Source organism: Typha latifolia, chromosome 7 (genome assembly GCF_019914945.1).
Source record: "Typha latifolia isolate L0001 chromosome 7, TyphaL0001v2, whole genome shotgun sequence".
In the NCBI taxonomy this organism is placed as follows: Eukaryota; Viridiplantae; Streptophyta; class Magnoliopsida; order Poales; family Typhaceae; genus Typha; species Typha latifolia.
In genome coordinates, this window is record NC_133092.1 from 5,242,440 (window position 1) to 5,265,868 (window position 23,429).

Below are 23,429 nucleotides of genomic sequence, written 5' to 3' on the forward strand. Positions count from 1 at the left end.
ACAAACTAACCAATAAGCATGTAATTACATACTACATTTCAGTAATTGTCAATTCACAACTAATATTCTAATTACCTAATTAGCATTTAGCAATTAATTAAGAATTTAAGATAGAGCAGGGAAGCTATGCGACATGCTTGCCGGCGCCGAGAGTGGAACGGAAGAAGAAACAACCGAGTGAAAGGGAAGAAGAGAAGAAGAAAGGAAAGAAAGAGAAGCTGGCAGCTGCCCCCTTGCCGTCGCCGGCGCCGAGAGTGAAAGGGACGAATTAAAGAATAAAGAAAATAGGAAAAGAGAAGAAAGAAAAGTTACCTGCCGCCGCCTCTTGCCGTCGCCGCTCCCACTCCCTGCTCCCGCTGCCGCCGCCGTCGCTCAAGAGAGGAGGGAGAGGAGGATGAGAGAGCGATTGGGTATTTGGGTTAGGGCTGCCGTCGCCATGGCCACCTTTAAAAACATTGTTACCGAGACAAGGCAAAATGAAGTAGAGATCTAAGGCTAATATGATGGAACAAGATAAAAAGACGGCGAATTACGAGATCAGTATATTACCTTGTGATTGTCCGCTTTAAGCTATCAATTTTTGGATCTGCGCAAAGGTGAGAGCAAACAAGCGCGTGGGAGAGAATCGACTTCGATCCCTGAAGAGAATTGGCACTCCTCGAGCTTTGGGGCTCGGATTTCTACCAATCTAGAGAGAGATGGAAGACAGCACGGCAGAGAGGGGCGGGGAGAAGAGATGGAGGGAGAGTCCGGAGAGTATCTGTCGAACAGATCTGAGCACGTGACTCGGACGCGGTAGATGGAAATTATTTTAAAAAGAAAAGGTTAATACGGACTATTCCAATTTTGTACACTATAAAAGAAAACAGCTAATATCGATATAAACTGTTGTTATATTTAGTTCTACACGAGCATAATATATTTAATATGACATAAAGTTAATATTAAATTAATAAAAATAGTGAAATTGCCGTAATATCTTCCATTTTTTACCTGCCATACCCTTGCCTCGTCCCTCCGTTATCCTTTGGTTATTGATTGCTTGCTTGATCAAAATACCCATTAGTGGATGGATCAAAAAATACTAATATATAAATAATTTTAATTAATATTTACTTTGTGCAATATTAATATAAATAATTTTAATTAATATTTGCTTGCAGGCATTTTACTGTACAGTGCGGACTTTTTACGGTGCAACGTGCACATATTTCTTTATACTGCGGACATATTTTTTTACATATTTAGAGGTAACGAAGACTTATATATATAATGCGGATATTTTACTATGTAGTGTAGACATATTTTCTTCAAATAATTTTTTTTACATATTTAAATGTAATGCAAACTTATATTGACAGTGTGGGTTTTTTACTATATAATGCAGACATATTTACTTACACTATAGAAAAAATTTGTTTCATATTTAAATGTAATGCAGACTTATATAGGTAGCGTGGACATATTTTCTTGCATTGTAGATATTTTTTGCATATTTTAATATAATGCAAGATTTATATATGTAGTGTGGGTTTTTAGCTATGCATTGGGCTATCAAAATAAACGAGCGGCTCGGGCTCGACTCTAGCTCAGCTCGACTGAAGCTCAAGCTCGGCTCGGCTAGAGTTGAGCTAAGCGCGTGTCGGGTTAGAAGGCTCGAAAATAATTTTGAGCCGAGCCTGAGTTGGAGCCGAGTCGCTTAGGCTCGGTCTGATAGGCTGAGTATAAAAGGGATTTCAATTCAAACCCTAAATCCCTAATTCCAATCTTCTCACCCCAACTTCCCTAGTCTACTTAGTCGCTCAAAGGCTCTCCATATCGCTCAAAGCCTTAGCCCACCTCCTCCTCCACCGTGGCTCACCTCCTCCTCCTTCCCTAACCCAGCTCCTCATCATCCTCCTCAAGTTGTCACCCCATGCTCACCTTGTCCATCTCCACCGTGACCCACCTTCTCCTCCTTTGGCAAACCGTCATCGTCCTCCCTTCGCTAAGACTCGTCTCCTCGTCCTTCTCCACCACGGGCCACCTCCTCCTTCTTCGGCAAGCCGACTCCTCCTTATCCTCCTCCTCAAGCTGTCACCCCCTGCTCATCTTCCTCCTCAAGCCGTTGTTGCCTCATCATCGTCCTCCTCCTCCTTCACTAAGCCACCATCTCATTCTCCTCGTCCTTATTTCAACTTAAATAGATTGTGACTCAGTTTTGACTCGATCTGGCTTGATTCAGCTCAGCTTGAATAAGGCTTAATAGTATGCTCAATTCAGGCTCAAGCTCGTCTTGGACTTGATCTGGCACGGCTCAAGTTGAGCTGAGCTGAGGCTGAGCGTGAGCTGGCTCACTCAGGCTTGGCTCGTTTTACACCCTTAGTTATGCAATGCAAATATAATTCCTTGAATTGCAAATAAATTTCTTGCATATTTAAATATAATATAAACTTATATATATATATATATATATATATCGAGCTTTTTGCCATGTAACACGGGCACCTTTCGTTGCACTAAGAGAAATGCATATCTATGCTGATCCACTACTCTCATAAATGGCCCAACCCACAATGCATGCATATTTTTATAATTTTTTTAGTCTTACATTAGATATTTACTAAACTATATATCAATATATAAGTATGTTCTTATAAAAGATAACTAAAATATCTTCATATAAGCCCATTAAACTCAGCCAAATAAAATATAATTTTGTTTATATTTAACACGTTATGTCAGACCCATTATATTTAACCTCAACTCAATATCTAATGGGCTAATGAGCGATAACGGACTAGAATATTCTAGCCCGGCCCAGCCCAAGTAATTGATGAGTCAGATTATGAACAAATATTTAAGTCCAATTAATCCGAAAAGGTCGGCCTGGCCCAATGATCACGTCTAACCCCATATGAGTTAGAAAAGGAAACGCTCTCTCCTCTCCCATCTCATATTCACCTCAGACAAAGAACAAAGAAAAAAATTTCCATAGGGCCCTTCTCTTTCCTTCCCACAAAGCTTTCCCTCCTTCCTCCGATGAGCTCCTTGTACCTTCCTCTTGTATCCTCGTTAATGGCAAACTACCTTAAAAGGTCAAACTACCCAAGGTCCTCTAGATCTCCCAACCTCAAGGACCCTCCTCCGCCTTACGCGAGTATAGATGACGGCGGCACGGCAGAGGTCGACAATGACGAGGAGGAAGTGGAGGTTGAGTGATGGAGGGTAGTTCCCACACATTAGTTCTGTAGTGCTCTGTACTCTCTCTATGAAGCCTAAAATGTAGACTTATCTTCGCTTAATATACAAAATGAGTTACTACAAATATTAGTACTTGAGGTGTAATACGATTGTTATTAACATTAGACTTGCATGATACTTTTCAATTATACTTTATATGAGTCACTAAGAACAAATGATACTTATATTAAGATGTGTAGATACATCAGTAACATTAATAAAGATTAAAAAGTATTTTCTACAAATTTTGGAAGTAGATAAAAATTTTGGAAATGATATTTTTTTATATAATTGCACTAAAAAAATCTTAAACTTGACATTAATGACATAAAAGGACATGAATATGATAATAGATCAAACATAAAAGGAAAACAACAAGTTTATAATTCCTCTAGATGTCTCTCTACGTTGTTCATTGAATTCTCAACTGAGTAATATTTTGCTTGAAGATAAGATCCTATCGAAGTAGAGATCTCGACAGTCCTAGCTTAAAGATGGGGACCAAAACACTAAATCTTTTCATTCATATGCTAATAGTCAGAGGAAATTTAACCATATCTCTCCCTTATTTATTAATGGACCCTTTATTTCCGACCCTAAGAATATAAGTCATTGCTTCTATAATTTCTACAAGTCCTTATTTCAAGCTCTTTTGTTTCTTTGGTTGATGTGGATTGGACCTCTCTTATCCTCCTCAAGACCTTGACTTCTCTTCTCTTTGTGATTGATCCTTTCTTAGAAGACAAAATTAAATATGTTGTCATGGGACTTGTTGCGGATATAAGGCTCTTCAAAACTTTTGGGGTGTTATCAAGTGTGGTACTATTAAGATCTTCTCGAGTTTGTTTGAGGGTTCTGCACATTTAAAGAGTAATAATAAATCTCAAAAAAGAGGTGCTGCAACGGATAAAGATACTAGATCTATTAGTCTAATGAATCACATCAAAAAGATTATTATCAAGGTCTTATCTAAGAGGCTTACACCATTCCTTAATTAGAGTATCATCCCAAATCAATCAGCTTTTATTAAATGAAGGAGTATTCTTGATAATTTCATGGCAGCTCAAGAACTTCTTTCTTAGTTTCACCGGTCAAAACTCCAGATCTTTTACTTAAGCTTGATTTGGGGAAGCACTTTGATTATGTGAATTGATCTTTAATTTTTAGTATCTTCAAACCCTTGGGTTGTCCAGATAAGTGAATTTCCTAGACTCTTTCTTATTTAAATTTAGCTAGCTCCTCTACCTTGATCAATGTTCACCCTAGCCATTACTTTCGACTAAAGAGAGGCCTTAATCCCTTATCTCCTCTTTTGTTTATCTTAGTGGCTGACTTCAATTGTCTGGTTAAAGTAAAGATTCAAGGCTAGCCACTCAAAATTGGATTATTCACCTCGGCTGACAGGTATTCTATCATATCCAAGTTTGAATGCCAAATCTCTCTCAAATGGCAACTGTTTAACTATGCTCAATGCAGTTCCATCAGCATTGTCCTCTTCCTTCTTATATTCTAGCTAGCAGATAACATTATATATAAGATTAAAAATATTTCTGTGGCAAGGCAAGCGAAAGACAAATGGGTTCCACTGTCTAGTTAATTGAGAAAATGCCTATAAAAACTATCAAAGCAGACTAGGTGTACTAAATCTTTGGGCCTGGAGCATCACACCTCTAGCAAAGTGGTGGTGGAAGCTCTTTGAGGATAATTGATCATATTCTTGGAAAGACTTTATTCTTGCAACTTATTACCACAAGAGAATTCTCTCAAGGAACAAAGTCACTTCGCCTATTGTGATATTTGGAAGGGTTGGCCCTTGGTCTGATAGATGGGCTACAAACATCTCATTTACTATCTTTTTTCTTGTGGCTCACCAAACTTGCACAGGGAGGAAAGAAAGCATAGGGAGTTAGTTATCAAAAGTTTAATTAAACGAAACTTTCTTCAATCTTCAGGACATTACACCGAGTAAATCCTTAGTCAAGCAAGAGATCCAAGACATCCATCTCATTCTCAAAGGCAAGCATCTTACAAAGGACATAGATAAAATTACTAAGTGTTTTAATCCTAGAGGTAACTAGATAGTCAAATTCCATTATAAATTATTAAAATTACTGAGGGATTGGGTCAGATTTTTTAAGCAGCATATGGAAGCTCACAATTTGAATCAAAGTTAAGGTGTTTCTATGGCTGGCACACTTCAACAGACTTCATACCAATGACTTTGATAAGAAAACGCTTATGAGGTTCCACAACTTGTACACTTTGTAATGAATCTTAGGAATCAACCCAACACAATTGAATCTTTCAGTAATTTTAATAATATGGTGATAAAACTGATGAGAGAGAAACAATTGAATCTTTCAGCTCTCATCCTTTACTGCTGTAGCTTTCATGATTGAACTATCACACCTTTGGAGGAAATGAGAACTCTATTACCTTAGTAAGAGAAATATCTCCTTTGACTATCCATCAACTATCTTCTTTTACATTCTTACAATCTTGATATAATTGGGTTTAATCCATTCTTTCTATAAAAAAAAAAGTAAATAAATAAATAAGAGGGATTGGATACTAATTATTAGTTAAAGACAAATGCTTATTATGTTGAGAGGTACATATGCAAGAGAAAAATTTTAGCTAATCTCACATTTGAGATAGAAATTTTATCATTTCGAATATGGTTATACATATCCAATCTGTCGTTATAGATGGTTCATACCCATGAGACAGAAACTAAGGGTTTGAATTGTTAAAAGTGAGAGCTAGGAAGGCAAGTCTTTTCAAACCCATAACTCAGTTCAATATCATCCAAGTCTAAGTGGTAATCCTCACTGTGGATTAATTACTTTTGTTAGGTCAAAAGTTTAGGTTTGTCAACTCCACAACTTGTCCTCCGGAACTCACGCCAAACATTAATTAGACCAAAAGGAAGGTAATAAACCACAGCAGCATCCTTTCCTTGAATGCAAGCTATTCCTTCCTATACGATGGCATGTTAGCTAAATTTTGAAACCACCCAACAGCAAGTCACAAGTGTTCGTTACATCACATAAATGGCAATACATATGATTTCTTTTCATTAAAAGTAATCGTGCTACCTCTGAAACCTTCCTCTCTCCTACACATTTTCCAAAGAAGATCTTTGGTTGAGACCCACCAAACCCCCATTTAAGAGTTTAGAGGACTTTCTCAAGTCTTAACTACCCAAATTTGGTCCACCGTTAGGTCTCTTTGGTGCTTCTTTACCAATAGTCTACCAATTCCAAACTGCCCAAAAGAAGTCAAAACAAAGTTAATTTCTTCCACGGCTGAGTTACATAGTTGTTAATTCTCCACCAAAACTATCCATTATATATAACTGTATAACCTTCCTCTCTCATTGATCAATTCCTCAGCGTTTACACATTCCAATGGCAGAGCTCATGCACTTGTTTCTCCTCTCATTGCTCTACTTCTACTCCTTACCTGGAGCAAATGCAGTCTATAACATTCAAGATTATGGGGCCAAACCCGACGGCACAACGGACTCGGCCCGGTCGATAATTAGGGCTTGGGCTGCCGCCTGTGGCTCGGCCCGGCCTGCTACCATTCATGTACCCACTGGGAATTTCCTGGTGAGCCAGGCTAGTTTTTCTGGACCATGCAAGAGTGCTGCAATTAAGTTCTGGATTGAGGGGACGATCGTCGCGCCGGCCGGCTACGGCGGAAACAGGTCTTCGGGGAAGTGGATCTCGTTTAGTAAAGTCGACGGTGTGTCGATATCCGGGGGGAGCCTCGACGGACGGGGAGCGGCTCTCTGGAGTTGCAAATTGGCCGGCCGGAGTTGTCCGACTGGTGCATCGGTACGTTAACAAGCTCAAGTTGTAGCACTAGTAGTCAGCAATTAACTTAGCATAGAATACTATATATGTAGTGCAATATTGTCAATATCAAATGTTTCCTTGCTTAGAACTTGTTCACATTAATTTCCCAGAAGAAAACTTAGTTTATTTGTTGTGTACTACCACCCACTTTTATTTGTTTTCTTAAAAAAAATGCCTCCTTTCCGTTAATAAGGAATTCTTTCAGGACACTCTAACTTTTGGGTCAAATGAAAATTTATTAAAAAAACAAACCTTATTATTGTTAGCACTTTGTATTTTACTTTTATTATCTCAAAATGCTTGTTATCGGTTACTATACATATAAATATATATTATACCTATCAAAGTTTACTCACATATAAAATAGAGTATCATTACCTCATCCCCTCTCTGGGAGATAAGTAGATAACCTTGTCTAAAGAAATTCGAAGTATATATTATCACTTTTATTCTAAAGAATAATGAAATATTCTCTATTCGACTAAATTTAAAGAAAATATTCTAAAGAGATAAAATATATAAGTATTAAGTATAATAGTGATTTTATTTACATTTGCTAAATACTTATATACTAAGGTGTCCTAAAAAATTAATCCATAAATGATATAATATGTTAAAGTAATGATAAATAAAAATAGTATAAGATTATAAACTCTAATTTTCTTTTGTAAAACCTGATCCTCGCATGCAGTCACTGACGTTCACTAACTCGAAGAACGTGGCGATCGACGGCCTGACGTCGATCAACGCCGAGCTCTTCCACATCGTTATCCTCCGCTGCCATGGCGTGACGGTGAACGGCGTCAACATTCGCGCCCCGGGGAACAGCCCTAACACCGACGGCATCCACGTCCAGATGTCCACCGGTGTGACGATCGTCCAGGCGAACATAAAGACCGGCGACGACTGCATCTCCGTCGGCCCGGGCACCGCCCACCTCTGGATCGAGCGCGTCTTCTGCGGCCCCGGCCATGGGATCAGGTGAGCATTCTATGAACTTTGCATGGCTCTCTTCTTAGAAATTAAAATTTTAATTTTTAAAGGTGCAAGTATTTACCTTATATTTATGATATGAATCAACTCATCTTCTAGTTTGGGTCCACCTGTCAAGCTATACCTTTGTGGATTTGTAGGTAGACCTAACCAACTATAATAAAAAAGTATGGGATACTTACACTTAGAACCTTGAACTATTAAAAATATCTCTCTCAGTTTGATAACATAAATAAATTAATTAAAAAGAAAATACTAAAATACCTCTTAAAAAGCAAGAATATTTTGATAAACTAAAACTTGACTCTCTTCTTCCCTTAAAAATATAAAAATAAACTAATTAAGTAGATCGGAGTTTGTATTTATAAATAATAAAAGGAGAGGAAATTATGTATAGTATAGTGATCAATTTAGGGTGTGGTCGTGTGGGTGTTAATAGTGCTATTTTTCAGCCAAGACCTTGTCTTGTTTAAAATTATATATTAAGAATGTTATGTTCATGGCTCTAAATTATAGCCCATTATCATATAAACCCTCTCAACTCGCTTTAAACAAAAATATGAAATAATCATCTTATTTTCCGCTAAAATAAGAAAAAATTGATCCGAAGGTGGGAATAACTTTCAAGGTTTTATATGATTAATGTGTCACAAAAATATAAATAGAATATATATAGATAAAAGAGTGGGTTAAGGGTATCAAATATTAAAATAGTGTGCAGTTTTCTAATCAATGTTATGCTCTTGGATTAATTTGGTGTTAAACTTGTTGGGTTATTTATTTTTCTTGTTAGCATTGGAAGTTTGGGCAAAGGACAAGGAGGGCTCCCGGAGGAAGGTGTGGAGAACGTAACAGTGAAGACGACGACGTTCTTCGGTACTCAAAACGGTGTTCGAATTAAGACATGGGGGACAGGCCGACGAGGGAATGTAAGTCGAGTCGTCTTCGAGAACGCGGTAATGAAGAATGTCCAAAACCCTATCATCATTGATCAAAACTATTGCCCCACTAAAAAAGGTTGCCCTAATAAGGTATATATCTGTGCACCTTATCATATGGATATTTATCGTTCAATTCTTATATTTTGCTATTCTTTTTACTAAAACAGCCCACCGTTAATTTTAAACTAATGATAACTAATTGAATAGAAATTTTTTTTCTAAGAATTTAATTAAAAAATTTATATATTTTTTTTCTCTCTAAATATTTCACCAAAGAAGGATAGTCTTTGTTGAGGAATATAAAAAACCATGAAGAATAACCCTCAAGTCATCAACTGGAAATCTAAAATGCTGAAAAAGTTGGCATGAACCAAACAAACTCTTGAAAATATAGTATAGTATGTGACATATAATTTTCCCTTAAACTTCTTCATAAGATGCTGCTTATTTAATATATGCGTTCAATTCCAGAGTTCTGGCATCAAAGTCAGCCAGGTGAAGTATGTGGGGATCCATGGGACATCAGCAACGCAGGTAGCAGTAAATTTCGACTGCAGCCCAAGTAATCCATGCAGCGGAATTAGCTTGCAGGACATCAAGCTCAGCTATCAGAACCAAAGAGCACACTCTTACTGCAAACATGCCTATGGGATTGCCTCTGGCTCAGTAGTTCCTCCAAGCTGCCTATAATTTTATTATACATATATAAATACTAGTAATTGATAGCAATACGACATTAAAATAGACACACTCCAATGTGTTCTTCATCTTCTTTAATTAGTTATTCTGTGGGTCTTAGGGATCGAGTAATATTGTAGAGTAAACTTTGTGCTCTTGTCTTTACTGTAGATGTATGCTGTTGAACTGAGTGATGTTCACTGCACTTTTGATCATTGCCTCAAGTCTGCTTGAAGAATGATATAAGGTTATGGATTATCAAAGATAATGATCTGGATGAGAGGTTGGAAAAAAAAATTATTACTCCAAGGACATGAAGAAGAGGTTGATAGAGATCTAACAAGATGCATCCCTCCTTGAAGAGGAAGACTAATCATAGATCCCCATGACAGAGAAAACACATCAACCTAATGCCAATCTTTGATCTTTTTTCACATCTCTCTCGATCGCTTTCTTAGTTTCTTCTCTTCGAGTTCACAGTTCAGCAGTCACGCTCACGCAGCCAACAGAAACCCTCCCCTCCCCTACTCCTCAAGGGAAGCTACTAAATTAACCTCCGATTAATCCACACGTCCGGCAAGTGACAAAAGTGGGTCCCCGCGATACGTGTCGACTTGACTGCGGAGAAAGAAAGAGAGTTCCGTTCGGAACGCCGGCACAAGATGCCCGTACTTCTCTCTGTTTACACCCGACGACCGAGGAAAAGTAAAAAAAAAAAATAAAGAAAGAAAAACACGCTATTTTTTTTTTTACCGAAATATACTTCTCTCGTATTTACCATCGGACTGGATCTAATTTACCGTAGCCTTAACAAAATTATTAAAATACTAATCAGTTCAGTATTTTTATAGTGTGCTAAACTGATTAGCGTTTTTATTTAAAAATAAAACGCTTAAGGAGCAGTTTATTTATTATAAACTAGATTTCCTTTTAATTTTTTTTACCGAAATAGATTATATCTCAAACTTATTATCAAATAAGGTCTAATTTACTATAGCTCTAATAAAAATACTAAATTAATCAATGTTTTTAAAAACGCTAATCAGTTCAGCATTTTTTTCGCCGGATAATTTTTTTTCTTTAACTGCTAAAAGATTAAGTTAAAGAAATTTATATACATAAAATACTAATTAGTTCAACATTTTAGGATCAGACTTAACTAATCAGTATATTTACTTGTAGATAAAATAATAATTAATTCAACGTTTTTATTATGGCTACACAGATCTCATTCGACAATAAATTTAAAGAGTAGTCTAGTGTGCGTTGTAGCTCGATTTTAACTTACTCTATAATGATTCAAACATAAGTATTCAGACCAAATTACAACGGTTGAAATTTCCATTGAAACTAACGAACTTTCAATGGGAGTAAGGACTATATTTCTGTGGGAGTACTTAAAGTTCTCTCTTCTTTTTTTTCTATATGTCAAATTAATAGTTGATTAAACCATTGCAACTTGTGCTTAAGTTTGAAGTACATAGGGGGTGAGTTGAAATTGAATCGTACCATACCGAGATAAATTGTAACTATTCATGACTATAATAGCACCAAGTAATAGGATTTAATCACATAATAATTACTAAAAGTTTTTGTAATTAAAAGGGACTTAAAGTGCTATATTTATTTTTACAACTAGCTAAGTATTTCACTCCTTTTCATAAAATCTTTCTCATTTTTATATTTTACATATTGCAAATTTGTATAAAAAGAGAAAATATTTAAAAAAGAATGTTAGAAAATTTAACAATTTTAATCGAAGGTTATCTCTACGATGAAAAAAGAAAGATTAAGCGAAAATTTACGTGCTCAAGTTCTGAGCCTAAGTTAAAGTCGGCTTGCTCAAGCTCAGCTGATTTATATTGTACTTTTAAAGACTATTTTACGTTCAATTAAGAGGAAAGAAATAGAGCAAAATCGAGGATAAAAAAATGCTATTATAATTATGAGTTTATAAAAATTTACAAACAACAACAAACTTTTGCTGTTGTCTTTTATAAATCTTTGATAAATACTACTGTACAACAGATTAATGGGATAGATAAACGAAACCACTGTACAAAACTCTGTGAACTAATATATATATATATATATATATATATATATATATATTACCATATAGATTCCTAAACTAAGGAAATTATGTGGATATAAAAAAAATTTAAGGTATGTCAATGGAATCGGTGATAATTATTAAAAACAAAATCAGATCCAATTAAAGGGTTCCTGGAAAAGAATCCCTTGTTCAAAGCGCGGCTAGAAAAGAATGTCTACTCTAAGGAATAGTAGTGAGAATGAGAGAGAAAATAGTAAGCATAAAGACGGAGAAACTGATGGTAGTGCACACGGAATCCTTTCAACTGACGCCACTCCACCACTAAGTTTCATCTAATACTTGCAATTATGACTTTAATCTCCGCGAGTGTCCCGGTCTCTCCCCTCTCTCTGGTCCCTCGTTGATTTCCGCGTTCTCACGTCGCCTACGACCCCACCTTCCCTTCCTGGGGAAGTCTTTTAGGCATAAGTTTCCTTGGTCGGGCTCCATGCTTCTCCATCTCTCTCTCTCTCTATATGGGACTCGCTGGTGAGCGATTATTCTTCTTTATTTTTTATTTTGTTATGTTTTTTTATTAATTTCAAGCTAACACATCTAGGCTCTGGTTTTTACGCTTTGGTGAGCTTACTGCCATCTGGGTCTTTGATGGGTTGGATCAAGATGATGTTTTTATGAAATTTCTCCATGGAAATGTGCTTGAATCTTGGTGGGTGTTGGACGGTGATGGTGAATTGGGCTCAAGGCTTGATTTAGGTGGAAATAGAAGTTGGAAATATATGTCGATGCTTATGATGTTATGAGTAATTGAATTGATTTTCTTTCACTATATGGATCTTTTGCCTAGTTCATTTTCTTTTCCAGTGCTGTTTTATGCTTCTATGTTCTGGCCTTACTTGTTTTTAGTAGTTGAGAAATGAGAATTAAGGAGGAGCTTTATAAGTTTCTGTCTTTAATAATTCTGCTAAACATCCATATGGATTAGTGTGGACATTTTGGCTTCAGATAGCTTGTTGGAGTGTAAATTTGATTGAAGTACCTTCTGACTTTAAAGAGAGCATCTGCCTTGATGAGCTAGTTCTTGTGTTATCTCCTTTAATGAGTGTGTACTCTTTGCTAAAGTGATTTCATGCTTAGTCTTGTTCCTGTTACTTTGTTTACTTGTTTATTTCAATAATCATGGAAAATATGCTTTTAAGTTGTTTAGGGTAGTAATGATAAATTTAAACATCAAGCCTGTCTTGACTGTTTTGTGGTAAGTATTCCATTGGTAAATGTTTCTTTTTGGTGGTCTTCAACATATTAGTAACTTGAACTATTTTTTGTGTAGGTGAAGTCACAAACTGAGAAGTTGTAGAGAACTGTCTTGGCTATTTAAATTCGCTAGAGGTGCAGCAATTGATATACTCATGTTTGTTGCCATGAAAAGGAGGGCTCTTTCCACTCCTCTTGAAGCCCTTTTCTTACTGTTATTGAGCAACATATGTTATGGCACGGAGAGTGATATCCAATGCTTGAGAACTTTAAAGAAATCTTTGAAAGACCCATATAGCATGCTTGCGGATTCATGGAACTTCAATAACAACACTGAGGGTTTCATATGCAAATTTAATGGTGTCGAATGCTGGCATCCAGATGAAAATAAGGTTCTTAATTTGCATCTCTCCAGTATGAGCCTTGAAGGTCAATTTCCTTTGGGTCTTGAAAATTGTTCTAGTTTGACTGGACTAGACCTTTCCAATAACAACCTTTCTGGACCCATTCCTGCCAACATCTCGAAAATGTTGCAGTATGTGACAAGTCTTGATCTCTCCTATAATAATTTTTCGGCTGAAATTCCTACAAACCTATCAAACTGTACATATCTTAATATCCTTGATCTTAAACACAACCAGCTAACTGGAGAAATTCCATGGCAAATGAGCCGGCTTACTCGATTGACATCAATTAATGTCGCTGATAATCTCTTATCTGGTCCCATTCCACCATTTTTGAGTTCCTTTTCATCTGAAGGCTTTGCAAACAATCCAGGGCTTTGTGGGACTCCTTTGGATGCTTGCCAGGGGCTTACCAGGAAGCAACACCCTGCAGTCATTATTGGGGCAGCTATTGGTGGAGCTTTATTTGTTGTTACACTAGCAGGGATTGTTCTATTTTACTATTCACGTAAAGTGCCTATCAAGAAGAAGGAAAGGGACACCCATGAAAATAAATGGGCAAAGAGTCTAAAGGGAACCAAAGCTATTAAGGTAAGCCACTGTGTTTTTTCATCTTTCTTCTCTGTTAGTTAACTTTTGTCAATAACACAGTTTCCAAATTTGTGATATTTTATTTACCTTGCTTATTGTGTATACAAACTCATGATTTTCTTTATTATCCAGGTTTCCCTGTTTGAAAAATCGGTCTCAAAAATGAACCTGAGTGATCTTATGAAGGCCACCAATGACTTCAGCAAAGAAAATATCATTGGCACAGGGAGAACAGGCACTATGTACAAGGCAGTACTGCCTGATGGTTCTTTTCTTGCTCTTAAAAGGCTACAGGATTCACAATATTCTGAATCACAATTTGCCTCGGAGATGGCAACACTAGGTAGTGTGAGGCACCGCAACTTGGTTCCCCTTTTGGGCTTTTGTGATGCCAAGAAGGAGAGGTTGTTGGTATATAAGCACATGTCCAATGGAAGCCTGTATGATCAGCTGCATCAGGCAGATGGCAAAGAGAATGCTGTAGAGTGGCCACTAAGGCTAAGAATCAGTATTGGAGCAGCTAGAGGCCTAGCATGGCTTCATCATAGTTGCAATCCACGTATTCTTCATAGGAACATAAGCTCCAAGTGCATCCTCTTGGATGAAGATTATGAACCTAAGATATCTGACTTTGGACTAGCAAGACTTATGAATCCAATTGATACTCATCTTAGCACTTTTGTTAATGGCGAGTTTGGTGATTTTGGTTATGTGGCACCTGAGTATGCCCGCACGCTAGTAGCTACTCCTAAGGGTGATGTTTACAGCTTTGGAATAGTTCTGCTTGAGCTTGTAACTGGCCAGAGACCCACTCAAGTGTCCAATGCTCCAGAGAGCCTTAAGCTCAGTTTGGTAGAGTGGATCATTTATCTTTCTAACAATTCTCTTCTTCAAGAGGCAATAGATAAGTCTTTAATAGGAAAGAACTATGACGCCGAGCTTCTCCAATTTTTGAAAGTTGCATGTTCTTGTGCTCTGTCTTCTCCTAAAGAAAGGCCAACTATGTTTGAGGTATATCAGCTTCTGAGAGCTATTGGAGAAAGATATCACTTCACGGCTGACGATGAAATAGTGTTGCCGATTCAAAGTACAGATGCTGATTTCCTAGATGAACTTATTGTGGCACGGTAAAGGAGAAACTTGAAATGCTGTATAAATAAGCAATTTATTCCTAGTATCATGACATGAAATGTTGTGCTACAGCTATCCCTTCATTTGTTGATATAACTTGATCTCCATCTCTGCATGTTGTGATGCACAGTTTTCTCCAGGCAATGGTACGCTACTACTCTCATCATGTTCAAAGAATAGCTCATTTGTATCAGCGTCACCTTAGCTATTTTGGCCATTAGTTGGGAAATGTTTGCTGAGGTGTTGGTAAAATAATGTGTGCCTAGTTGGAAGGTGTCCTATCTTTTGTTTTCCCCTTTATTATGATCGCTTGTATATCGTCGCAAAAATATTTTAAGACAAAGATAAGTTCCAGTACTCAGCGATCATTCACTTACATGATATGAGTGAAAATCTAGCAAGTAAGTAGCCCACTGCTTCTCAACATGCGAAAGATATTTTGAGCATTAGGCGAGAACAGTCAGATTAGCCATTAGTTTTATCTATACTTCGCAATGTATAATAAGGTTGTTGTGGATGTCAAAGCAAATTATTTATGTTCTTATTTCTACAATATTACTTGAGAATTTAATGAGCTTTTTTTTATCATTGCCTTTGTGGGGATCTCATTGGTTATAAACTTATAATGCTGTATATATTATCTCAAGTTGCCACTCCCTGGATTAGTAACGACAGTGTTTATGTCGTTTACTTATGGAAAATTGGGCCACCTAAGATATTGATGAAAATATAGGGTGTTGTTTCAAAATTTTCCTAATATTTTAAAGTAATATATTAGATCCAAAGAATAATTATATCTTGGAAGTTAGTTGAGAAGAGAATACATAGTGTGCTGTTTTTCTCCCCCATGGATGTTGGTGGGTGGGTCAAGAAATTGGGCTCAGACTTGTTAATTATCTTAAGTAAACAAACAAAAATCTTAGAACTGTTTTTAATATGTGAAAAGAAAAGGAAAAGAAAGAAGAAGAAAAAAATGGAACCTATCTAACGTTCTATGGAGCTAACAAAGAACAGAGTCTCTCTATTCAACAAAGGATGTAGAAGACTTTTTAGCAACCAAATGGAGGAATTACAAGTGTTGACTAATGTGTGGGAGTTCTTTTTTTCTTTTCACCAAACTAGCCCTCTTTTAAATTCTATTTACCTAACTAAACTATATCTCATACTTAATTTTAAATAAGTGTTGAATAATTTATCATTTTATTTTAGATGAAAATGTTAGAAATTTGTTTTTATAAAATACTAAATTATTTAACGCTTTACACTTTAGAAAATACTGAATAGTTCAACATTATATTAGAAAATATAAAAAATATTAAAATTAAAATTTGGAAAAGGTATCATTTTTTTTGTTATTCTGAGCATAGCAGGCTGTATTGAATAACTGCACTATTGTAACCTATAAATATTTTCATATATCCACAATAATATATTTTATAATTAAAATGAATAATCGAGCACAAAGTCATAATATTACAAACTTTTTTATTTATCTCTATCTATATCTTTCTCGTTTGAGATCCGATTAAGCTTTGATTAAAATTATTATATTTATTTTTGTTTCATCTTCATAATGGCATATCATAAGTCTAAGATAGACAGTTAGTTAGAAGTTACATCTCCATAATAGCATATCATAAGTCCAAAATAAACTATCGGTTAGAAGTTATGATATGCAATTCACCGTCTTAATAAGACGCCAACTAATTTAGTATTTTTAATTATAAAATATTTATCATTTCAACGTATTATATGTATCATCTTTACTTAGTAAAATATTCTAATAAATCAGTGTTTTATTTAGAAAAACACTAAAATGATAGGCATTTTAATTTTTGAACAAAGTAAAATGATTAAATAATTCAGTGTTTTATTTAGGGCTACAATTAACTATACTTTTTTTTTTGGTATTAAGTTTAGAGTGTTATTTATTTTGGTAAATAAAGATTAAAAGAGGGTTAGTTTGGTCAAAACGGAATATTTGGAAATTAGCTTGCACCGATCAAACTCGCATTACCGCGGACTAAGACGGAGGAGGGAAAGAAAAATTCACGGTTCGCTGGCTCTCTGCTCGCTGTTCCCTGTTCAATGCTCCAGACGTGGCAGTGGCAGTGGCAGCTCACGCCCACCCCCTGTCCCATTCCACGGGACACCGGTCTCGGTGTCTCACTCCCTGCCTTACCAACCCGCGCCGTCGCGCTTTTAAAACCACACCGAACCCCCAAACCCAAAGGGCAATCGAGGAGGAGGAGGAGGAGGAAGAAGAATGGAGGTGAATAACAAGATGGTTGTGTTCAAGGGCTTCATCGAGGGGAGCCCGAAGGAGACGGACATGGAGGTGAAGGTGGGTAAGGCGAGGACTAGGGTTCCCGAGGGGGCGGCGGGGGCTGTCATCTTGAAGAACCTCTACCTCTCTTGCGATCCCTTCTTGAGGGGGAGGATGAGGGAGAACTACGGGTCTTACATCCCTCCATTCCAGCCGGGATCGGTAAAAAAGCTCTCACCTTTCTACGAAAATTGCTCGTCTTCTTTGGTGATGGCAGATAAAAAATTCCTTCTCTTTTTCTTTGTTTTTTTTTTTTCATCAAATTTCTGGTGTATGTTAGTCCTACCTATAAGACCTTGTGTGGTAATTGCAAATCGAGTGGCCATTTGCAATTATATTTAGAAAAAACCACCTCTGGCTCATTCGGAAGGAATACTATTTAGTATCTTTAGGTGGTCCTCTGTGCAAAGAAGTGCAGCTTTCTGTTTTATTTGGATTGAGAAATTCTGTCAGCTTGAGTTTGGTAATTTCTTCAATTAATATTCCTAATCAAGATATTCTTCGCGTACAACTTGTAGCTTACTTTCCATTTGAATGGTGCCATATATCATGTCAAAATTTTACTAAATTCACTTGATTGTTCTTACGGTAAGTTTCTTACATTTGTAGGTCATAGAGGGCTTTGGGGTGTCCAAAGTAGTGGACTCCGCTAATCCAAACTTTCAGGTGGGCGACTTGGTTTCTGGAATGATAGGATGGGAAGAATATAGTTTAATTCAGAAGACCGAGCAATTGAGGAAAATTCAAGTAAACGATGTTCCTCTTTCTTATCATATAGGATATCTCGGTACGTAGCTATCTTAGATCATTCTTGTTCCATTCTAATATTCTTATTATAGTGTTCTTTTTAGGCTATTTTTTCATTAAGTATAGCTGAATGCTAAACATTTTGATGCTGGGTGCAGGTATGCCAGGCTTTACAGCTTATGCTGGACTCTATGAGGTTTGCTCCCCAAAGAAGGGAGAATTTGTTTTTGTATCTGCAGCATCAGGAGCGGTAGGCCAGCTTGTCGGTCAGCTTGCAAAGCTCAAGGGCTGTTACGTTGTCGGAAGTGCTGGAACAAAACAGAAGGTACCTTTTTTCTTTTCAAATAAGTGATATAGTATATATGACTAGCAAATCTTTACATTTTTGAGATAATAATTGAGCATATATTAGGTTGAACTTCTGAAGAACCAGCTGGGTTTTGATGAAGCTTTCAATTACAAAGAGGAGTCTGACTTGAATGCAGCTTTACAGCGGTCAGTTTTTTCTTTATGCATTGCGTGGAATATAGATAAACCTTATTCTGATAGTTATGCAGTGTAGTTTTAAGTTCTTGCACTGAATTGTGTTATTATATATTTTACCTATTTGTTTCTTTAATCTTGTATATCTATAATATATATACATATATTTACTCTTTACTGCATTACCCTACTTTTCTAATCATCTATTCCCTCTATAGACTATTGTCCTCTTATTGATGGTGTAGAAGCCAAGTCCCTTATTTTTGCTTTTGTTATTCCGTTTCTAAATGATGATAAGTAAATACTGGCTGAGCTATATTGATGCAGAGAAAAGATCGACAGATTCTCATATTAGATAGCTAAATTTAGATTGAAATTCTTTATATCCAACTCTGACAGATCTAGCTCGATAAACCTTTGGTTTTCAGGTACTTTCCACAAGGTATAGACATCTACTTTGATAATGTGGGTGGATCTATGCTCGACGCTGCGCTTCTCAACATGAGGATGCATGGGCGGATCGCCGCTTGCGGGGTGGTTTCTCAGCAAGGAATATTTGATGCTAATGGGATCCATAACCTGATTTGTCTTATAACGAAACGTGTCAGGATGCAGGGATTCCTGCAAAGTGATTACCTTCACTTGTTTCCTCAATTCTTGGAACAGATGATCAAATACTACAAAGAAGGAAGTATTAAATACATAGAGGACATGACTGAAGGCCTGGAGAATGCTCCAGCTGCTCTTGCCGGGCTTTTTACTGGTAAAAATGTAGGCAAGCAGGTTGTAAGAATCTAAACTTAGTAAGCCGTCTTTTCTTAACTAATAAGAATAAGAGTCTGTGTGTTGATGGCTCAGAACTCAGAAGTATTAATCTTTCACTTATAGGAAGCTATTGGAATCAAGAATAGACTCAATAGGTTTCTTGATATGATTGAAAAAGGAGTCAATTTGCTATTATGTTTTTCCTCTTTTTTTGTTGTTATAATGTTGAAAGAGGTTTCCACAGGATGGCTAAACTGTGGATAGTTATATGCGAGAAGTCTATTATTATGTCCTTCTTTTCTTTCTTCTCATGTGATTTTGTTCAACAAGGAATTGAATTGTTTTGTTTATATGTTTTGTTTCATTTATTTTCCTCTGTTTTATAATTTATTGGAATGCAATTAGCTAGAAGAGTGATATATCATAATGATATCAGGTTATGAATATCATTATGCACGAAGTTGATGGTTAAAATGATAAATTCAGAGATAATTACCATGATGAGAGGTTAATAATATTACTCTTAATTTCCCCTATATCTATAAACCGGACTATATTTCTATGGGAGCAATTAAGTTCTTTTATATATCAAATTAATAGCTGATTAATCGTTGCAACTGTTATAATAGCCCAGATAATGGGAGTTAATGATATAATAATCACTAAACAAGTTTTTGTAATTAAAAGGGAGAGAACAAGAGAGAGCCATTATATAATCACAGTATCAGGTAAAGATTCCATGGAACTACAGGATTTATTTAACTGTTTTCAGAACTAGTACTCTAATTTATTGGAAGAGGCTTTTTATTAGTAAGTTAGTATCATGATTTCCAGGATACATAGAAAATTTCAGTCATTAATAAATATTTTAAGAGATATTAGTCACATAGGGAAAAGTTGAAATAATATAGGGAAAAAGATATTTTACCTCCTTGTGGTGAGGCCAAAAATTAGTGTCCTCGTGAATATTAATTTTGGTTGATTAACTCATTTGTAGTTCTACTTAATAAACATTAATTTTATATAAAAAGATTAGAGTGCTATTTTTATTTTACAACCAGCTAGTATAATTCTCTTTTATCTTTCTTATTTTGTGTTTTAGACATTGCATATCTTTTAAAAAAGATATACCATACAAAGTTCAACAGTGTTAACGAAGGTATCTCTACTGTTTGGCTTTAGGCCAAAAAATTAACAATCTTATGTTAAGTCACAGCTACAAAAAAAATTAAGCTACAGAGATAAATTTAAGGAAGCATTCTGAATTTTTAGCTGAGGTAAGATAAGTTTAAGGAGCTAAACTTTGCAATAGAGCGTATATCAAGCTCCCTTGAGGTAAAATACAGAAGAGAGAGTTTCCTGCCAACTTCTCTAAAAAGTTGCAGTATGTGACAACTCTTGATCTCTCCTATAATAGTTTTTCAGCTGAAATTCCTACAAATCTATCAAACTGTACATATATTAATATCTTTGATTTACAACACAGCCGGCTAACTTGAGAAATTCCATGCCAAATGAGCCGGCTTTGCTGATAATCTCTTATCTGGTACCATGCTACCATTTTGGCTCTGCAAACAATCCGGGGCGTAGTAACACTTTGCAGTCGTACCAACTAACTCTAGTAGAGTTTGGTAGGTACATATCTTCCCTATGACTAAGAGGGTCAAGAGTTCAACTCCAATCCTAAATAATATTGTGGAAAAATTATTTGGTGATTGTGCTTAATGGCTCGACTCGGTAGTGTGGTTGACTTGGAGGAGCAGCTCGACAGCGCGACGGCTTGAAGCAAGTTTCAATAACGTTTGGTTCAGAATAATTGTACGCACATGATTTGAAGCCTAGACTAGGCAACTTACTATATTAGCTAAAAGCCTTGTGAAATCTAAGTGCCTCTATATTTAGAGAGAGTTGGCTCTTTATCCGGTCCATATCTAACCTTTGAACTCATCAATAATTTAAATAAAAAAGACACCTTGCAATCATTATTGCAGCAGCTACCGATGTTTATTTGTTGTTACACTAGCTGGGATTGCTCTATTTTGCTGTTAGTGTAAAGTGGCTATCAAGCATATGAAAATAAATGGGCAAAGAGTCTAAACTCTAAAGGAAACCAAAGCTATTAAGGTAAGCTACTGTGTTTTTTTTTCATCTTTCTTCTCTGTTGGTTAACTTTGTCAATAACACAGTTTCCAAATTTGTGATATTTTATTAACCTAAGATATCTGACTTGGGACCTGCAAAGCTGTTGAAACCAATTGACACTCATCTTAGCACTTAATTAATCTCCTCCATCTCTGCATGTGTAATACTACTCTCATGCTTGCAGAATTGCTCATATGTATCAGTATCACCTTTAAATATTTTGGTCACCTTTGTTTTCCCCCACTTCTATGAACACTTGTATAACATTAAGACATAAATAGGTACCAGTACTCAGTGGTCATTCACTAAGAGTGGGTGGGTATCTAGCAAAAGATATTTGAACAATCCATTACTTTTATCTATACTTCTCAATGTGGATGTCAAAACAAATGCTTTAGGTTTTTATTTATAGAATGATATTAAACGATTTAAGGAACTTCTTTATCATTGCTTTGGTAGGGATCTCATTGTTTTTTTTTTTCCAAATACTTGTTATATCCAGACATGTCGGTTGATCAATCTAGGCTATAGATTTTGCAATCTTGAGTAGCTAGGCTGGCTAACCTATGAGCCGCCTTATTATTAGTTCGACTCGTGAAACATACCCTAACATTGGGGCAAATAAAAATCCACCTTTTTTTTTAGTTATAAACTTATAATGTTGTATATATTCTCTTCAAGTTGCCCCTCGCTGGATTAGATCCTTGTCTGTCATTAAAGAATAATGATTGTTGGATATCCTAGTCAATATTTATGTATATTTATAGTTTCCTCGATTCAGTTTAGTGTTGTTGGGAAATATAACGGTATGGAATCATGAATCCCTTTGTTATCCTATTGTAATTTTTTAACTCTATTTTTTGGCCCATTTTCAAAGTATTATTTGTATCTGTCTCAAATTTTATGTAGCAAAGTCTACACTTATGCTTTTCACAAGATAATAGTTTTTTTTTTTAAATCTTCACAAGGATTAACTTCAAGTATCTAAAAAAAAAGTAAGTTTATGTTTCTTGATACTTAGGAAAATTATAATCGATAGAGTATTATTATTGTTTAATTTTTTTACTATGAAATTATTAAGGGGGGAGATTATTAGTGCAAATTTGTAATGATAAATTTATGTATACAAAACACTAAATATTTAATTTAATTTTTTTGTATTATCAAGTTATATTACCTATAGAAGATTGGATGTGTTATTAACACCCGTGAGCGGAGGGAGAGAAACTAGGTTAGGATAGAGGCCTCCCTCCTCCTAGCCAAAAGGGGAGGAGAGTAAGCGGAGTAAATGCAGCATAGAAAAGATCTCTCTATTAGGGTTTTCTTACAAAAAGCTCTTGTGTGGGAAGAATAGAAAATAAGAATAGTGTTAGATATGTATACTTATATAGTATCAAGAGCCGAGCTTAAATGAACCTAAATCTCTACTTAAAATTAGTTTTGAGCCTAGCATTTTGTTTAGATTCGTCTCACATAATTCTGAGCGAGACTAGGGTTGCTCATGTGCTGGGTTGGGCTTGGCCCAGTCGAAAAAAAACTTTTAACAAAAAGAATTATGAATCAAGAAGCTAAATTATCTCATAATATCATGATACTTTTTTTTTCATATGTTCACATCTTACATCCACATTAACTTATAGAAATTCAATATTTTGAATTCCTACTACTAGTGAATGGGCTAATATATACGGGCTCTGGTCGGGTCGAGAATTATGGGCTTGGAACGGGTCAAGCTTTAGACCCTCTTGACCGGAGCCAATCTAATAGTATTTCGAATCAAGTCGGGTTAGGTTTTCACCATAATTTTGTTAGGTTGGACATGAATCGTTTTCAAGC

General features: G+C 36.0%; 4 protein-coding genes across 7 annotated transcripts in view; 3 read left to right on the forward strand and 1 right to left on the reverse strand.

The window, feature by feature from the left end:
* The window catches only part of LOC140792065 (protein unc-13 homolog), a 43,656-nt gene extending 42,859 nt beyond the window's left edge, over positions 1-797 (reverse strand). For all 3 annotated transcript variants that reach the window (XR_012109691.1, XM_073142879.1, XM_073142878.1), the window contains exons 1-2: positions 550-797; positions 313-444 (exon numbers count right to left, since the gene is read on the reverse strand). The gene's annotated coding sequence lies outside the window, so the exon portion shown is untranslated. The remainder of the gene's footprint in view (positions 1-312; positions 445-549) is intronic.
* Positions 798-6,512: 5,715 nt separating this feature from the next.
* Positions 6,513-9,912, forward strand: LOC140792526 (polygalacturonase-like). Its single transcript, XM_073143592.1, has 4 exons — positions 6,513-7,064; positions 7,777-8,066; positions 8,872-9,109; positions 9,491-9,912. The coding sequence occupies exons 1-4, from the start codon at positions 6,633-6,635 to the stop codon at positions 9,707-9,709; spliced, it is 1,179 nt and encodes a 392-aa protein (XP_072999693.1). The 5' UTR covers positions 6,513-6,632; the 3' UTR covers positions 9,710-9,912.
* A 2,133-nt stretch (positions 9,913-12,045) lies between these two features.
* Positions 12,046-15,718, forward strand: LOC140792888 (probably inactive leucine-rich repeat receptor-like protein kinase At5g48380). Of its 2 annotated transcripts, XM_073144113.1 has the most exons (4): positions 12,048-12,281; positions 12,352-12,506; positions 13,081-13,999; positions 14,132-15,718. In XM_073144113.1, the coding sequence occupies exons 3-4, from the start codon at positions 13,160-13,162 to the stop codon at positions 15,128-15,130; spliced, it is 1,839 nt and encodes a 612-aa protein (XP_073000214.1). In that variant the 5' UTR covers positions 12,048-12,281; positions 12,352-12,506; positions 13,081-13,159; the 3' UTR covers positions 15,131-15,718. The 2 variants fall into 2 exon arrangements, with proteins under 2 accessions (XP_073000215.1, XP_073000214.1); XM_073144114.1 differs by lacking the exon at positions 12,352-12,506 and having other exon boundaries at positions 12,046-12,281.
* A 1,436-nt stretch (positions 15,719-17,154) lies between these two features.
* On the forward strand, positions 17,155-19,801 carry LOC140792075 (2-alkenal reductase (NADP(+)-dependent)). Its single transcript, XM_073142897.1, has 5 exons — positions 17,155-17,618; positions 18,066-18,243; positions 18,362-18,528; positions 18,616-18,698; positions 19,115-19,801. The coding sequence occupies exons 1-5, from the start codon at positions 17,397-17,399 to the stop codon at positions 19,482-19,484; spliced, it is 1,020 nt and encodes a 339-aa protein (XP_072998998.1). The 5' UTR covers positions 17,155-17,396; the 3' UTR covers positions 19,485-19,801.
* The last annotated feature ends 3,628 nt before the right edge of the window (positions 19,802-23,429 follow it).

Coding starts and splice junctions, on each gene's coding strand:
- LOC140792526 (XM_073143592.1), top strand. CDS start 6,633: ATGGCAGAGCTCATGCACTTGTTTCTCCTCTCATTGCTCTACTTCTAC. Junction 7,065..7,776: donor GTTGTCCGACTGGTGCATCG/GTACGTTAACAA, acceptor CCTCGCATGCAG/TCACTGACGTTCACTAACTC. Junction 9,110..9,490: donor AAAAAGGTTGCCCTAATAAG/GTATATATCTGT, acceptor GTTCAATTCCAG/AGTTCTGGCATCAAAGTCAG.
- LOC140792888 (XM_073144114.1), top strand. CDS start 13,160: ATGTTTGTTGCCATGAAAAGGAGGGCTCTTTCCACTCCTCTTGAAGCC. Junction 14,000..14,131: donor AGGGAACCAAAGCTATTAAG/GTAAGCCACTGT, acceptor TTTATTATCCAG/GTTTCCCTGTTTGAAAAATC.
- LOC140792075 (XM_073142897.1), top strand. CDS start 17,397: ATGGAGGTGAATAACAAGATGGTTGTGTTCAAGGGCTTCATCGAGGGG. Junction 17,619..18,065: donor CTCCATTCCAGCCGGGATCG/GTAAAAAAGCTC, acceptor TTACATTTGTAG/GTCATAGAGGGCTTTGGGGT. Junction 18,244..18,361: donor TTATCATATAGGATATCTCG/GTACGTAGCTAT, acceptor TGCTGGGTGCAG/GTATGCCAGGCTTTACAGCT.